This window comes from Phoenix dactylifera, chromosome 17, assembly GCF_009389715.1.
Source record: "Phoenix dactylifera cultivar Barhee BC4 chromosome 17, palm_55x_up_171113_PBpolish2nd_filt_p, whole genome shotgun sequence".
Classification (NCBI taxonomy): Eukaryota; Viridiplantae; Streptophyta; class Magnoliopsida; order Arecales; family Arecaceae; genus Phoenix; species Phoenix dactylifera.
In genome coordinates this window covers 6,305,212-6,323,178 of record NC_052408.1, presented here as the reverse complement: position 1 = coordinate 6,323,178, position 17,967 = coordinate 6,305,212, and the positions used below count along the sequence as shown (strand labels likewise).

Sequence of the window (17,967 nt, the reverse complement as noted above, 5' to 3'; positions counted from 1 at the left end):
TATCATCGAAATCAATCCTTTAGGGTCAACAACTTTGTAACAACACTCCTATCACAAGAAAAAAGAACTAGCAGTTCTAGTAGGACCAAAAATTTGAAAAATTTGAAACTGGCTGAAATTGAATGGAACCAGCTGAAACCGACTGAATCTCAGCGAAACCAAAAAAATTTGATCGTTTTAGAATTGGTCTAGATCATAGTCTGCCGTACCGGTCCGGGCCGCCACCGGTACGCCGACCGGCACCGGTACGCCGACCGGCACCGGTACAGCGGATCTTGGTCTAGATCATAACTGATCTGCTTCAATTGAAACTTAAAACCTTGGTATAAGAGGAACAAGAGACTATGATAGATGAGAAGAAAGTAGGAAATGGGAGATTTCCAGTGGAATCCACAAGTAGATTCAAAAAAGACATTAGCTCAAACTATCAATTCTTTTGTTGCTTTCTTTTTCTATTACATGGTTTTATATAAAGTTATAAACGCTATATGACTCTTAATGTTCTTATTTTAGTACATCTCAACATTCTAAAAAGCAAAAATTACTACTTTTATAAAATCTAGGAGAACTATGCATGAATCATGTTAATAAATCCTAGTAATTCTAAGTGCATATATCCACATTCATGGACGCATCTAAAGCTTAATAACCAACAATGGAATGCCTATTAAATACTATTTGGCTGCTACTTAATTTAGACTAAGACATAGGGCTACTCTAAAATGACTAGGTACATTGCTCCTATGTCAGAATGTCCATTTATGTGACATTTTCTTAAATGTGCCTTAGAAATGTTCCAACAGCTTGTAGATCCATTATCTTGCCCTGTATAGTGATTGATTGAATATGTTAATGTCAATGAACAAGGATCATAAAGCCAAACCTTGGTGGATTAGTCATAACGTGACAACTCCACCATCATATTATATATATGTCAATGATCAAGGATCATGAAGCCAAACTTGGTGGATCAGTCATAGTGTGACAACTCCACCATCATATTATATGTATCAGAAGAAGACATTTTTTTAACATAATTTGGAGCCAAGATCTATGCAGCAGAAACAAGTTGGTGTAAATATATCTTTTCTGGATGAGGGTTTTAGGGCTTATATTTTCGTTGTTAATGCATGATTGTAATTCAAGAGCTGTTGTTTTTTAATTTATTCAGTTTAAAGCCTTTGTGTGGTGAACAAATTTAAAAAGTTTTCCTTTAGTTATAACTTGTGAGGACTGTGGAAGAATAACTTGATTTACAAGCAATCATTCCAAAAGTGATTTCTAGCCCATAGCTGTTGTTTTCTGAACTTTAGCTGATTTGGTCAATTAGATGCAATGAGGTTGGGCCAAAAGTTCAAGATAAGTATAGTAAATTCCAATGTCATTTGTCCCTTCAACTTTGACATGAGTTTAGTTGGTTTATCATAGTTTTAACAGGATCATGTTAGATAATTTTGATCTTACCAACTGTATAAAACTGGGATTCCCGAGTTTTTCTCAGAAATACCCCTACCTTTAGAAAACAACAGACCTAGGAATCTTGTATTGATTGGGATACTGTTACCAGTCCTACTTGGATCAAAACTCTTTACGAACCTCACTTGTTAAATGCGCAAGTCCATCAGTGTGCCATGAAGAGATTTTGAAACTCTCGACAGAATGAGTTACTCTTAAGCTCAATTGACACTGCTGTACTTTTAGATCTATGTCCAAAAGCATCCCATTCCACGAACTCTGTCATGCACTATGCCCACTAATCTCCTTAAGAAGACTCTACATGATCTGGTTCTAATACGAATCTCAAGATCTTATTGGCCATTGGTTCCAAATTTGATGCCCGGTCATCTTTTTCCATCCCACTCTATTCCATGGATGTTTCCCCAGTCCTGGAACTTCTCTCCCCCTGTCTCAGCATCTTTCTCAACCGTCCCATAAACACCACTTGTGGTCATGCCCTTCATAACGTATTTCTGTGGTAGATTGATATGAAGCGAGAAGTGATGATGTTTTTTTTTTATTTTTATTTTTATAATTAATGTGGCTTCTAGTGATGGATGTCTTTTAAAGATTGACGTATACTTGATGATGAGTGACTAGAGCTAAGCTAGTAATAGTACAAAACTATCATGCATGGATTTAAGTACTGGTCATTCTGTCCATTATTGGATGGAAAGGTATCAGTACTGCTATTCAACCCAGACCAATATTGTACCTGAGACATTTTTATTATCCTCATTTTTGTTGTGTTATCCCAAGAGGCGTATTGTGTGTTGGTATAGTACAATACCTTATTGGTTCATACCGTGCTACCAATATGAGTACCGTACTGGTACTTTAAACCTTTCCATTATGTTTTAATAAACAATAGAGTTAACAGTGCTTAGGAGATTAGCAAGCCATTAAAGAGCAAAGGATTCTATATAATAATTCTAAAGTGACTTATATGTTGTAAATAGAATTATTGAATGTATACCTAATATTTATGAACTTCATGTACCTATTCTTTGAATTGTTATTGCCTATTGGTCACTCTGAATTTCTTTTATGTATTATTATTTTTCTATTTTTTCTTAGTCATTGTTAAGAATGAACAGCTTTATAATCAATTTTTTCCTCCAACATGTGCACTTGTATGTGCATATTTGCTAGTGGCCTTAAATGTGGGATGTATCTGAATCAATGGATATTTGTTGTTCCATAAATGTGTTAGATTTGTTTGCACTCATTATTTTTTGTTATTTTGAGTATTTAAGAGTATATTATATAATGGATGGTGACTTGGCTAGATCATCCATAATCTTTTCTTTTTCTTGATATTCGAAATTAAATTTTAGATGTGGATAAATAATCCTGAAAATATATTGCATCTTCAAGGCTTATGTTTTCCTGGTTGGTCCTAAGTTTTCCCTTTTACCACTTTTGTACTTTTCCGATGTTGGAGGCGATCAATCATCAGATTCAAATGTTAACATTTCCTCAGAATTATCTAAACCATTCCGCTCTCTATCTAGACAGTCAGCAGGTTGTGGCATTTCATGTTCTAAAGCTCTCTCACCTTTTGACATGTCGATATTATCTAGAACATTTTTAACATTACCTCAAAATCTATTATCTATCCTCATGCATGCATAAAAATGTTTATAGCTCTTGACTATTCTCATTTGGAACTATATTGAGTACTTTTTGGCCTTTCTTTTTTTCTGATTTTTTGATCATTTCAGAGCTCTTATACTTCTCAAATTATGGATGCATTTTTTTAACGCCTTGTTATTACTCGTTTTTTTTCCTTTAGCAAAACCGTGGTACAAGCTCACCACACATTTCATTGAGCGATGAAATGAGAATACAAGGGCCAAGGAGGCCCAAGAGGAAGATTATATAGGAAGATTACATATTCCAGGGAACCTCTTTCCAACTGAACATAGGTAGAACAAATGGCATACCCCTAAGGCTCATGAAAGTGTAGATCAAAATGTGAGCAGGTGTAGACATCAGGTCGAAGAGTTTGTTTATTTTTTTTACCTTGTATGCTGCTTATGGTTTCCATTTTGATAGGTATATGGCACCTGCTTCCTTCTGGCTGTTTCCTTTAGAAAGCCTATTTTGACTTCATGTTGACCATTTCATGATGTTGTGCTTGCCTTATTGTGAAAATTCGAGATCAATTTGAGCAACTATATTTTGGTTATTCACTCTCTATTTTTATCTTGGGGGTCATGATCTGTGAGGCCTTTGTGGGTGGCTTCAATGTGTTACTTATCTCTTCACCCTTAACATGCATGACATCTGGTGCATGGTCCCTTACGGCATATTTTTCATTTGATTCAGGAACCAAATCGATAAAGATTTTTTTTTTAATAATTGGAGTTCTGCTTCTGTAATTTGTCATAGATCCCTGTTATCTAGAAGTCCGCTAATGCATGTGAATACCTTTTTAGGTATTTGCAGCTAAGTCAAGCCATATCAATTTCTCCAATATTTGTACTTAAAGAGGATGAGCAATCCATTCCAGAGTAGCATGCCATGACCTGTAGGAACTAGCAGAAGCTCATGCATATGATTTCACCATCCATATATATGAGTGTGAAGATCTTGGAAACATCAGTTTTTTGTGCTGATGTGATCTTGCTGTTTTTGTGTTGCTCCGAAGTCCTTTTTTTGATAGTGACCCCCTCATCTGGAGGTTACACGAGCTAATCCCATTTTTTTTTGACTTTTTACCTTGATTGTCCATTATGATCCTATAGCTGCCCACAAGACTGTATATGTTGCTTTTCATACAACTGTAAACTTTAAGGGTTTCTTTTTCCGGTAGGTCTTTTTGATATATTTATTGCAAACATTTGTCATTACGAAGAACCCTTAATGTTGACCAGTTCATGATGTTGTTGGCATGGTATGTGTTAGTTATTCCATGCCAATACTTGGTATGCATGTGATGGCTATGTGCCAAGCACTAGCACACATCCAGTATCATGGCAGTGCCACATATTAGTAAGGTACTAGCTTGGTGTATAATATGCTATGTTTTTACTCGAAAGAACATAACATGCTGTATCATGCATTCCAACCAGCACTTTGATCCATGTAAGGCCCTAGTTATTTGAAAAGAAAAGTACAATTCCTGTAAAGATTACCATCATAAATAATGCTTTATCACTACAACTTATCAAAGATCATCAGAGAATCAGATTAATGTGGTCTTTAGACTAAGCTTATTACGTTAAACTATTTTTGATCCCTGCAACATTTGAGTTTGTCCAAATCCTCTTCAATAGCACTTGAGTCTTAAAGAGATGTTTCAGAGTACAAGATCATTACAATAGAATACCAAGGTTAGGCTTGTAGCGGGCTGTGTGTTAGGTTCAATTGGCCTTACCATTATTTTGAAGCATTGAGTCAACTTATGCATTTGTGGCTTAAACTATGCAATCAAGGCAAGGAGTAAATATGCTAGTGGGTTCAAGTACATCTGTACTAAATCATGGTAGGTTGGGTTGTGTTTAGTTTAGGTCAAGTTTTTTACTTTGCTCCCTGATCCAAAATAGCGAGAAATCATATATCAAGTTGCAACAAGGATGCAGATCTATCCCTACAAAAGCCATAGTCTCTGGATAGTAATCAATCCAAATGGATAAAAAAATTTGTGGAAAAATAAGAGATTAACTTCTCTTTGTTGAAAAATTAATGGAATTTTTGTTACATGATATGGAAACAAACTTGCATCAAGATTAATACAGTTTTAAAATGGGTTTCCCATTATTTGATGTATGGTTGAAGTCAAATGAGTGTCTTTATTTGTGTGTGTGTGTGTGTGTGTGAGAGAGAGAGAGAGATGAAGAAGGATAGGGAGAGGGGGGGAGGGGGAGAGCTTGGCATCATAAATTATATGCAATCCTTAGTTGAGCTAAAGATCCTGGTGGGTAGCAAAAAGTATAGAGGTCTAGAATTGCTTCAAAACCTTAGACTTGTGATCAAGGTTCGCGGTACCGATCGTACCGACGTACCGGTCGGCTCCGGTAACGGTACGGTACGGTACGGGTGCCGAACCGTGCCGAACCGATACCGTACCGATAGGGCACATTCGGCCTGGTTTCGACCCCATCGTCGTTTTTTTTTTTGAGTTCTTTTACTTTTGGATTTTTTTTTGATGTTTTTATGTTTAGGTTTAAGGTTAAAAGTAGATGATGCAACTTATTACTTCCAAATGATTCAAATAATGAGATGAAGAACATAAAATATTTTTAAATTAAGATACAGTCAATTACATACATTTAAAGCACTCTCGGATATCTAAAATCGGGTCGAGTGGCGATGCTTCTCGTCAATATCTGGATCATCAGCATAATATGGAAGCAGATCAACCCATCCCTCTAACCAAGCGGCATTGTAGTCTTGTATGCTCAATCCTCGAGGAATGCGCGTCGGATCATAAGAACTCTCGGATCTCTCGCTGAAGCTCTAGCTCTAAGAGGTGTCTTGATAAGGGGCCCATCCGAATATGTTGGCACCAAAATCCGACCCGTAAGATCCTCCGAGCTGCGCAGGGTAGTAGCCACCGGAAGATGACTCCGATGCACCATATTCATAGGCTGGCTGAGGTCGCAAATAATAGGAAGACTCGGAACTTGATACATCAATGGATCCGACTCCACATGGGAGTTTATCTGCAGCTGCATCCTGGCCTCTTGAACGACCTCGAGGAGCTCTTCTTCGATATGCAATGGTATCCGACCGGCTTATATCAGACGGCCTACCGTGGTCCGTATCTTGTGTAGCATGCGTAAACTGAGACTCACCGGTGTATCGAAAATCTTCCTCCGGCTGTGTCTCATAAGTAGTACCATACTGTCCTCCACTTCCTCCATGGCTAGTAGATTCATTACAACCAGAACCTTCATCGCTGCTGGTCCAAGTCTCCTCGACACTCTCCATTGGGGCCCTTTCTTTTTCTTTTTTGCTGGGATTGACGCCCTCCTGATCGAGTCGACTGGGTACTAGAGCGTCCTCGTCCTCGCATGAGAGGATCATCTCTCTGAACGGGAGCATCGTACCAGTCATGCGGTGACTGGCTCCCCTCTAGCCACGTCATTTCAGCTGTAGGAGTGCGTGGAATGTTGCGCTCAGCCCATTGCTGTGGATCGACCATAGCCTCGGTGGCTATGATGCTGGCTGGTCGTGAAGGCGATCCTGGCTCATCAAGCTCGAGCTCCTGCTGCTGGGCCGCAAGCCAGTTGAGCATAGGATTATCATCATCATCTGTAAAAGTCCTATAGATGGGATCTGCATACTTGAGCTCCACTTCTTTCTGAATGCATTTTAGCCTCAACCGTAGATTGTAGTGCACATAAACTATGTCGTTGAGGCGTTTTTGTGTCAAACGGTTCATCTGTTTGCTGTAGATGAGGCCGAAGGTGGACCAGTTGCGCTCACAGCCACTCGAGGAGACCGTTTGGGAGAGGATCCGAATAGCTATCCGTTTAAGATTTTTTGCGGATCCGCCAAAATGAATCCACCATTCAGCTGCAAAAATATTGAAGATAATTACATTTTACATATATGATGGCCTCATAGTTAAAGATAATTCAAATGCAGAGGTGTCTTGCAGATTTGTATTGTACCTGGATTCATAGTTGTCTTGCTCACGACAGCTGGTCGCTGTCCAAAGCTGTGGCTGCCCTCTTTAAATAATTTTGTCTGTGGAAAGAAGCTTGTTGTAGTATGTCAATAATATAAGATCCGATATGTTTACATATATTACTAAATCATAGTTACCTCTTTTATACATGACGTGGCGACTTCTGGATCAGGCTCCATCTTATAAATAACATTACGCAGAGCATGAAGAAGTTCATCATCCATACCAATTCCACTCTTGTACTGAAATCAGGGATTCAGTTAGTATGCTGCACATAGATGACACCATCTTAGTATAATTATACAAATATATCAATCAGTATAATTATCAATATTATCGCTTACCTGCTAGATGCAATTTTCTATCCATTTGGGCTTTCCACCGCTGCTCAATGATGTCGATGTACTCCTAGGCATGGGCTACATCTGCCTCCATGATTTGAGCCTTTGCCTTCTCCATCATGTGATACAAAAAGTCCATCTCGAGGTATCTCTCGCTATCCACGGCCTGCAACATTTCATATAATGGTTTGATAGCCTTGACTATCGCATTGGCCCGCTGCCAGAATGACTGCCTGTTTACCAAGTCTTCCATTCTACTTCCTTCAGTGCCGGCCTGGGCATGTCTACTTTCCTGCCACTCGGAACTGACAAACATCTGACGTAGGGTTCCTTTCTTCTCGATAAGGCTATCAAGTGCAATGTAATTCGTAGCAAACCGTGTGACTCCTGGTCTAAGAATTTCTCCCCCTGCATACTTTCTCATTAATGAAAGAACCCAAGTATGGCTATAAATATACCTGGTGATGCGTTGGGCTATCTCCACCGTATGTTGCACCCTACGAATCTTTCTAATGTCCATCAGGATGAGGTCGATGCAATGTGCAGCACATAGGGTTCAGAAAATTTGTGGTCGCCGCTCCATCAAGACCTGCCCAGCCAACTTATATTGCGGCCCGTTATCAGTGACGACCTGTACGATATTCTCCTCTCCAATCTGATCAATCACCTCCTCCATAAGTCTGAGGATGTATGAGGCGTTGTGCATCTTATCCAAAGCATCAACTGACTTGTGGAAGGTCTTCGTATCACAGTATGTCAGAAAGTTGATGATGGCCCGCTTTGTCGGACCGGTCCAACCATCACACATCAGAGTGAGCCTATATGTGGGCCACTTGCTCTTATATGAGCCAATTCAATTCTCTAGCTCCTCCTTATTGTTGTCAAGAAGCTCACCGTAGATGTCCTTCGGGTCTGGAGGATCGACACCGGGACCGGCAGACTGTATGGCAGAAATGGCAGACTTGTAGTATGTATTGTCTGCAGCATTCACTGGAATGTGGCTGAAGTGGAATTAGGATCCAATAGCTCGCCACATATCCTTCTTTTTCTCCTTCCACATTGTGTCTACCCTTTGCTGCTTCGAATCTCTTCTGGGGAAGGCATGCGGATCTACATCATGGATTGACGCACCTGGTGGAATCCCTTTGGAAGACTTCTTTCGGCCACCAAAACCACCCAGGATAGATGCAATCCGGCTACGTCATCTGCCCTCGCCCTCCCTGACTGAGGTTGTCCTTTGAAACTCTGGATCTTGTCTGTTTCCACCAGAACCGGCGCCCGACTCGAAAAACGAGGGCCCAAATCGATCTCGATGCCTCGCCACCTCCTCTTGCTGCCACCGATTATCCAGACTCGCCCGCATGGCAGCCTGGATCTGTGCCTCCTCATCTGGACCCTCGACCTCCTGTGACTCCATCAAGTGATAGGAAGGTGCTTCTGCAGCTTGGCGTTCCACCTCCGCTTTCTGCTTGGCAGCCCTCTCCTTGGCTACTTTGATCTCAGCGAGATTTTTTCTCATCAGCTGACGGGTGCTCGGTGGGCACTCCGAGCATGCAGATATCTCACGAGAATTACCGGCTAAGTGCTGCTTTAATCTGGTTATCCCTTCTTCTTTGAAGCACTTGTAGCAATAATTGCACTGAAACTGGTGCCGTTCACCGAGCATCTTCCCATGCTCCCAGCCAATATTACGCTCTTGGGGTTGCCCTCTCCTTGATGGCTCCATTCCTACGACCATATTAATTTTTTTCAATTTCTATTTTTTTGTAATTAAAAATTAATTTTTTAATTTTTTAATTAAATTATAAATTATATAAATTCTGTAAAAACAAAAGTTAATGTCACCATTAACATCGTCCATATATCGACAACATATAAAAACTTCAAGACGAAATGGAATCATTGAATCATTTTCTATTTTTTGGCAATTTTTGACTTAATTTTTTTAAGCAATTTAAATAAAATATTAAAAAAACAATGTAGGGGAAAGAAATTTTACCTTATTTAGTTTTTGCTGGATTTTTCTTCAAGAAAAACGACGCTCGCCGACCCTTCTAATTTTTCTTTACGCTTTTGTCTTTGCCTTTCTCTTCTTTTCCTCCTTTCTCTCTGTCTTTCCTTCACCTAAGCTGACGGATTTGGCTTTAGCATTCGGTCGGCTTTTATAGCCAACCATTGAGGCACTGTGGCACTTTGAAAAATGACACATTTTGCCACAGATCGAAGTGCCGCACCAACACTTTCGAAGTGCCCCAGTGTGGCACTTCCAAAGTGCCTCTGGCTGGCCAGAGGCACTTTCCAGCGCTGGCACTAATATTTAGCAACGAACCGGTGCGAACCGAGCCGGTTCGCACCGGTTTGGGCATGTACCGGTGCGAACCGAGCCGGTTCGATGCTCAAACCGACCGGTTCCGACCGAAATTGTACCGGACCGGTGCTAGTCGGTACCGGTTCGGTACCGGCTGAACCGACCGGTACACCTTGCTTGTGATGGATGTCCAAGAAGAGTTGTAAAGAGGAGAATTTTAGTCAAATTCACAAAAATATTAAAAAAAGTTTTGGCCATTGAATGGATAGCCAACAGCCAAGATTAAATATTTCTTCTTAGCTAGTTGGCCTGGACCTTCAAGCAAATTATTAAACTGCTAGGAGATTATCTAGACATCTTTTTAGACATGCCCTAGCTATCGTAGGAGATAGCTTCCTCCTTCAATTGTGTGGCTATTACCCTCGTCTTGTTATCCTACCCATCAATCCTACCTTTCCAACATCCTATAACCCAATTCCTCATAAATTTTAATTCTCCAATTTTCCTTTTCTTTTTGCCCCTTCTCTAGAACCATGCTAGCTGCTCTCTAACCAACTGCCTCAGGTACCTATATGCACACACCCATACTCCAGTAAGTCTACACTTGCAGAAAATTGCACTTTGTCTTGTTATATTTTCCACTGGTTATTTTAGTCATTGTTACATATTGGTATCCATCCTAATTGCACCCTTGCACTCACTATACATTCCTCTAATCGATACACACACCATTTAATTTATAGCACATAAATTTTACGCATGTTCTGTCACTTGCTATTCTCATCTTCTCTTCCCTTATTTTCACTGCCCTTTTTGGAAACCTCATCTTCGCATGTACACCTTAGGGCACTTGGCATACTAGCAATTGGATACTACACGATTGTCTAGAAGCATCCTAGTCTCTCACTCTCATACACTCACCTTATGGAGTAACATGCACATCCCCCAAAGATTACAACACATGACATCTTCATATTTACTCTCTGAAAATATGTAGGAGCACCTCCACATGTAACTATAACAACCAAGATTCCCTATCCTCTCCTTGTGCTGCATGTGTAAAATGCACAACCCCATTCTAGTTTGCCATCCCTACACCATTTCTTCTCCCTTAACTTTTATATTAATGGGAGAGGTTTGTCTCCTTGTTGTTGCTATACTCTCAGTCGTAGCTGATGTTTTCTTAAAAGGTAAAATAAAGGATGATGGGAAAATATGCATAAAGGGATCATATGTTTTGTATTAGAGACCACGGGGCACTCCGAATAGAAGTGGGAAAACCATTGATCTTGATGATGATTCACTTCTCTATATCTCATGTTTTCATATTACTCCCCCTCATCAAGGAATCCCAAATATCCCTTCACCTCTTTCCATGTTATTCGAGGTTCACTACATGGAGCAGCCAAAAACAAATTCTTTGGATTTTAAAACCATCAATAATTTTTGATCTTTTCTTTCTCGCCTAATCCAATTTCATTTGCAGCTGGACTCTCTTCCCTGTTTTTTTCTCAAGCATAATTAACTTTCATATTACATTCTAATGCTAATCACCTTAAATCAAGATGAGCATGTCCATCTCCTAAGGCATCCATGCAGTTTATTTCTCTCCTATCTATGCATGTTGTGTTTCTCTTCAATGTGCACTAGATGTGCTTTATTCTAGTAAGATGCAAAAGCTTTCTCATTCAAAAGCTTAACGGTAGGAAACTTCTACCCAGTGTTTCTTACAGGCTTTCGAAACTCTGCAGAAACTTGAACTTGCATGTGCTTTTAGAGTGCTTCCTTGGTTCATGTGTTCTTAATATACCTGCTTCACCGGAACTACACATGTACTTGTTCCCGGTTCCAACAGCTAAGTTCAAATGTGTGCTTAGGAACTATATGAATAAAAGGCATTTTTAATAGAGAAAATTGCTTTCTATATGTCATAAGTAATAGATTGACCAAGGGGACAACATATCTGAAAGTGAAGAAAATTTATGAAAAATAATTCATTTCATTGATTATATGAAACCATATTTGCTGCTTGTTAGCTAGCTTTGTTCATTCTAGTGAGGCAAGCATACCAATGTTCACATTGTTAGCCCCTTGCTCTGCTACATTTCTCCACCTTCGTCTCAACACTAAATCTACGGGGGAAGCTTCTTAGTTCCTCCATGCATACTTCAAAAAATACATTTCTCCACCTTCCGCTCTTCCTTTTCAGCCTCTTCCCTTACTGCTGTTCTTCACCTACTCAACAGCTTACCTCCACCTTCTTTGCTATAGTTCTTGCACCACCTCCCATGAGTCCTTTAGTTGCTGCTCCTTTGCCCCTCCACTTACTATTTTCCCTCCAGTTGTGCTCCTTTCTCCTTGCTTAAGTTGTGGGAGTGTAGAATGGTCAATTTGATGGACACACGAAACAAGGAAGAAGGGCAGCTGGCGGGAGGTGCTTCAACATGTCACTTGGTGGCAACTTGTTGGCATATGTCATGCGACATGCGATCAAAAGTAGGAGGTTAAAACTAGTGAGATGGAAGGGTTGGAGTTCTGTTGGATGGATTGTGTGCTTTGGAAGAAATGAAGGAGTTACATGAAGGAAAGTAAAAGTTGATGGGAGCCTGGTTATGTCATGCTGCAAAACTAGGACATAGCTAACTGTCTGGATCTCAGTTTCTGTTGTCTCGTTCACTACTTATTATATGAATTTCCAAGAATTTTATGCATGCATTGTTGATCATTTGGGGCTAGGATGGCTAATGTCGTTGCGAACTCTACGACAATACTTTTGGCTTGATAATATCTGTGCCTGAGGCCATAAGCTTATGTTAGGGCATGATCAAGTTGAGACAATCTTGGTTCATTTAGTATCCTGTTGATAGTTAATGAGCCTAGTACGTCACTTCTAAGTTGTAGTGGAATCCATGTGATATTATTTAACATTTTGGTGTGGAATGCTAGGAACAAATTGCACAAATAATTTTCCAACATACATCATTAAAAATCAAAGGCAACTCATTGATCTATAATTAAATTTAACAAAGAATCAAGTCTTTTAAAAGATAAGGCTGATGCTAATGATATTTCATACAGTTTAATTGATGTACATTGATTTTATCTTCTACAGTTCTTTTGCAAACCACATGCTAATTTTGTGAATAATTTTCCAACATACATATCTAAAGTATGAAGATTAGCTATTTTATATTTTCCATGATTTGTTAACTTGTTGGTGTTGTATGTGTTATGTGTTCATAGAATTCATTAACTTATGATTTATAGATAAAACCACTTAGCAACTAAAAAAAAAAAAAAAAAAACTAATACACAATACAATACCTTCTAAGGCACTAGCAGAGCTTGGATTCCGATAACAGAAAGTTACATAGGAAAATCATAGATACGGGAAAATACCACGTAGTTTTTAGAATTTTGAAGCCAAGTGAAACCTTAAAACTGATTATAATATTCAGAAAAATGATCGAATCAAAACATAAATTCGAGGGCATGCAGAAAGTTACTTCATGATCCAAAACAAATCCTATTTCTCCTTATCTAATTTTCCTTCACCAGCACCATCATCTTCGTTTTCTATTCTAAAGGCCCCAGCAACCCTTAATTTTTCCTCCCTGACCAGCTCCATTGGTTTCTTAGGCTTGATATTACAGTCTAGGAGGTAGGACCCACTAGATTGGTTCCCCTAAGTAGGTTGAACTGCTTGGTCAGTTGACAGGTCAGTTGGTTAAGTGGCTCTGTAGGAAGGCTACTAAAGACAGACAGGTAGGCAAGCTGAGTTCTTTAAGACATTACATGTAAATAAAGTAGTATGCGCTATTTGAATTCAAAGAAGTTGCTTAAAAAAATTAAATTCCTCAAGGATAAAATGGTGATTTCCCAACTTCAGTTCAAAATCTCTATTTTTGGTTCCAAGTCAAAATTTGAACTTCTGAAATGTTAAAGAATTTGTTAAATTCTAAAGTTTCATCAATTATGTTAACCTAAATATTACTAAAACGTAGAAGTCCAGTAGAAAAAGTTTTATAGATCAGTCTCTAAGGCACATCACCTATTTCAGTACTATTCAGCACTTGGCACATTGATAGAAGGTTCATTTCAATCTTACATATATCCATGCATAGGAGGGATGTTACATTTCCTCTAAATTTGTGTATCATATGACTCCAATTAATAATTTCTAGCTAGCTTTTCTCATTGGTTGAGGTACTACGTTGTTACATGCGGGCTACTATAACGCGAGGTCATGGGTCCTCCACTGATCAAGCTAGGTAAGGACCAGTTATGAGGCATGAATGAAGACAAGCGGCTTCACAAGGCTGTCATGACAATATTCGAGATAAAGAGACTTGGAGAGTGAGGAGGAGAGATGAAGAGGAATGGATGGCCGGAGAGTAGAGAACATGGGGAGGAGAGAATAGAGGCAGGGGATTGGACATGAGGTGAGGAAAGATGGGATTGGACTGATTTGTTGCTGGATTATTTTTTATTATTTTTAAGGTTAAAGGCTTAGAGTTCAAGTAATTAAATGATATTGATAAATAGTATAACTTATTCATACATATGAAATTCTGACATATCAGGTCAGAACCCTTTGACCAGCTAGTGCATCAAGTTTATGGAGCCATACCTAAAAGGGATCAGGTGGGGTAACTTGAGCCTAGGATAGGTTGATTTGGATATCTAGGTGCAGTCATGATTGCTGTCTTCGCATAATTATGATTTTTTTTACTTAGAAATTAAATTATTTGAGTTATAATTTTACTATTCCATGTTGCTATACATATCTATGCTAACTATATCAATGTTGCTAGATGTATTCTATGTTTTGTTTCATTTTAGAAAGGTGAATAATGATATCTTATGTGCATAAATTCCAATAGTTTTTTTTATTTTTGTAACCATGCATGCATACACATTTTCTTACATATACATTGTACAGAGGGACATTATGTACTCTTTGTGTGTCATCTTACTTATGTTCTCTATTTTGATAAATATCCTTTGATATGTCTCTTTTATATCGATAAATATCCTTGTCTGTATGCATTTCTATGCTGACAGATTCCTATTAATAGGATTGAGGTTGCAATCCTATCTGTCCGATACCGAAGATGGTTGTTTTAGATTATCGATGCATAGAATTGGTCATGATATGTTATACAAAGGACCTAAAATTGAAAATCATGCTTCTCGAGAGTCATTTATCTTTGCATCAATTGGCCCAAAAATATTCTTTGGCTCCTATACTCTTTCAATATGATTTATGGTTTAAGGACACCAAAGTTAATTGACTTTTGGTTCATACATTTTTTATGGTGTGGGGGTTGCAATCAGTGGTATGGATCCAAAATCATCTGTATTTCCATCTATTTTGACATGATAGGGCTATTGGTACTGTCTGTCTGTGTCCACTTGATGTATAGAATACGACCCCCACAACACATAATTTTTAGTTCCTAGGTATTCTGTATGCCCTCAATCTAAAACAACCTTCAAAGGTTTTGCAGATGGGTTGAATCCTCAATCCTTCAGGAAGGAGAGTATTCCTAAAATTAGAAGAGGAGATTAAAAATGAAAGTCTATTCAAATCTAGAAAAGCTGAGTTGATTAAGTGCTCGGATCATGATGTACCTCTTAATCCTTATTTTTCATAATCTTCAAATTTGGTGCAGGTCCACATGTGCAACAAGCTTGCTAGCCGACATGTACGAGTAGGACTGGCTGACCCTAGTGAAGTTCCCCGCTGTGACATATGTGAAAATACACCTGGTATGCATCTCCTCATTTTGTCTACTTTCTGTTTACTTGTACTTAAAAATTAAAGATTTTCTTTGGGATCTGGATGTAGCTTTCTTTTACTGCGAGATCGATGGAACTTCTCTATGCTTGCAATGCGATATGATAGTGCATGTTGGAGGAAAAAGAACCCATGAAAGATATCTCCTATTAAGGCAAAGGGTTGAGGTTGGTTCACCATATTGAAGTACTCATTCAGACTTCACAATAATGCATCAAACTTGCAATAGTTGGTAGTTTTTTATACTGTATGAACCCCTGAGGTAACTATCAGTTGTTTGTTTGTAGTTTCCAGGCGATAAGACGACCCACATCGAAGATCTATCCATGCAACCCAAGGACCAACTTGAAAAACAGAGGGATTATAATCACGGTCCTAAAATGACGTCGAGAGAAAAACTGCCAAATCACAAGCTTTCTACTGATCCTGCAATAAATGCTAATAGTGATGATCATGGAAAAATTAATTCGAAAATGATTGATCTAAACACAAGACCTATACGAACTCATGGGCAGGCATCAAATACCCAGGTATGCACATTTTGTTTTCTTGAAGTTACTTTACCGGTAAGAGCTTGGATGCAGTAGTCTACCATCAAATTATGGCCATGATTATTTTCTAAAACCAGAGCCCAATGTTGCTCTACTGATTCATTGTTTCATCGTCCTCATTATAAATGAAGACTCAAGAAGTGGATCATTTGAGTAATAGCAACCACGATGCTGCGGGTGTGGCTCCTTTGGGGCCTTTCCATAGAGATGCAGAGTAGCAGCATGGTGTATCCAATGCTCATCTCCGTGTATTTGCTCTGTTTTTTGCTGATCATTACTTTGGAAATGGACAGCCCTGATTAGCCATGTTTAGGCTGCATGGAAGGCACCCATAATTTATGTTGCAAGGAGTGGAATGTAAAGCATTGCTTGGATAATTAATTGTTCATGGGTCCAGTTGTGCAATTGTGAGAAATTTCTAGTTTGCTGAGCTGTATAGCCACATCTTACTTCCATGATGAGTGTGATACAGTCCAAATCATAATAAGTTTTAAAAAGTACAAATAGATTGCAGCTGTAAATTGTATCAGTATATTGTCATCTTTTCTTCTATAATTTCTGCTGGAGCCTTCTCATTGTCTTCAGAAGTTTGAAATGTAGTTTTGAAAATTTCAGCAAATATTTATATGGCATTTAGAGATGCTAGTGCTATGCTTGTGTTGCCTTGCCTGCACCAACATGGTACACATGGATTACACCAGCAAAACTGTTTTTGCTTTACATGCAAATCAAATATATGCTCTAAATTAGTTTCATTTAATATGCTCTTACACAGCATTTAAGGGATGGAAATGCTTCTTCGCACTCTAGAGTTGCATTGAGTTCGGTGCTGTAGGGTCCTGCATCTTTCTCCTGTCTTGGCTGATGAGTTCGGACTGAGCTCAGGATGGATAACTAGGACATAATCCTATGTCCGATATCTGCAACTGTGAAGTTCGGTTGTTGTTTTAAATCACCCGAGTGGTTTTAACTTTGGGCACTCCTGTTGATCAACTTACGTAAGTTTGGAAGATTAAGAAGGACCAGTAAGCTCCCGAGAAAAATTAAAACTTTGCTTGAAATTCTGATCCTGTTGATAAGCCTGCCCATGGTTAGACTGCTACATCATGTAATTACATAAATTGTTTAAATCTTTTCTCTGTATTCTGAATGTTCAACTTACCTATATTCTTTGTTGAAAGTCTTGAATTGTTGGCTACCTATAATTTGCTAGCCAATTTACTACTCGATTAGGATTGGCAATTTCTAACATGAACCAACCAATCGATCCAAAGCCATAAAAGACACGTGGGTTTTGAGTGTGGCATTTAGATAATTGGATCGGATTTAGATAAGTGAACATGAACCTAATTAGAAAGGGGTCTGGTTTTTAGCTGGGATCCAGAGTCCTACGGTTCAGCGAAGGGCTTCATAGATCCTCAAAACCTAGTGCTATGTCATTAAAACATTATTAATAGTTCAGGGGCTCATAAGATTGCCAAGGTTTGGTTCAAATGATGATGAAAGTGATACAATGGATTTGTTTTCCATTCCACTAGTACTAGGCTTGGCTGATTGCTTCCCCCTCTCTTCTTTCCCCTTGTTTCTTTCCTTTCTTCTTTTCTTCTTTCTCTTTGCTCTCTCCTCCTTTCTTCATCTTTTTTTGGTGGGTTGTTGTTTTCCCTTGGGCTGGAGGTGGTGGTTGGTGGTGGGAGATGGGTTTTCTACCTTCTGCTGTCACTGGTGTCTATCGTTCGGTGGACCAAAAGATGATGGTGGTGTTTCGAGGTTAGTTATGTTTTTTTTGATTGGTGGGGGCTCTATCTAGCAATCATTTTAGAAGTGCAAAC

At 38.9% G+C, this 17,967-nt stretch overlaps 2 protein-coding genes across 3 annotated transcripts in view; one reads left to right on the top strand and one right to left on the bottom strand.

Moving 5' to 3' along the window:
- Window positions 1-16,725, top strand: part of LOC103704337 (B-box zinc finger protein 19-like) — a 30,620-nt gene extending 13,895 nt beyond the window's left edge. For both annotated transcript variants that reach the window (XM_008787579.4, XM_039114814.1), the window contains exons 2-5: window positions 15,463-15,559; window positions 15,639-15,754; window positions 15,875-16,117; window positions 16,270-16,725. In XM_008787579.4, the coding sequence (XP_008785801.1) occupies window positions 15,463-15,559; window positions 15,639-15,754; window positions 15,875-16,117; window positions 16,270-16,356 (543 nt within the window). In that variant the 3' untranslated portion in view covers window positions 16,357-16,725. The remainder of the gene's footprint in view (window positions 1-15,462; window positions 15,560-15,638; window positions 15,755-15,874; window positions 16,118-16,269) is intronic.
- LOC113462546 lies at window positions 5,692-9,685 on the bottom strand. Its single transcript, XM_039114815.1, has 2 exons — window positions 7,122-9,685; window positions 5,692-7,023 (listed from the first exon to the last, which is right to left on the bottom strand). The coding sequence occupies exons 1-2, from the start codon at window positions 7,129-7,131 to the stop codon at window positions 6,398-6,400; spliced, it is 636 nt and encodes a 211-aa protein (XP_038970743.1). The 5' UTR covers window positions 7,132-9,685; the 3' UTR covers window positions 5,692-6,397.
- Window positions 16,726-17,967: the final 1,242 nt, after the last annotated feature.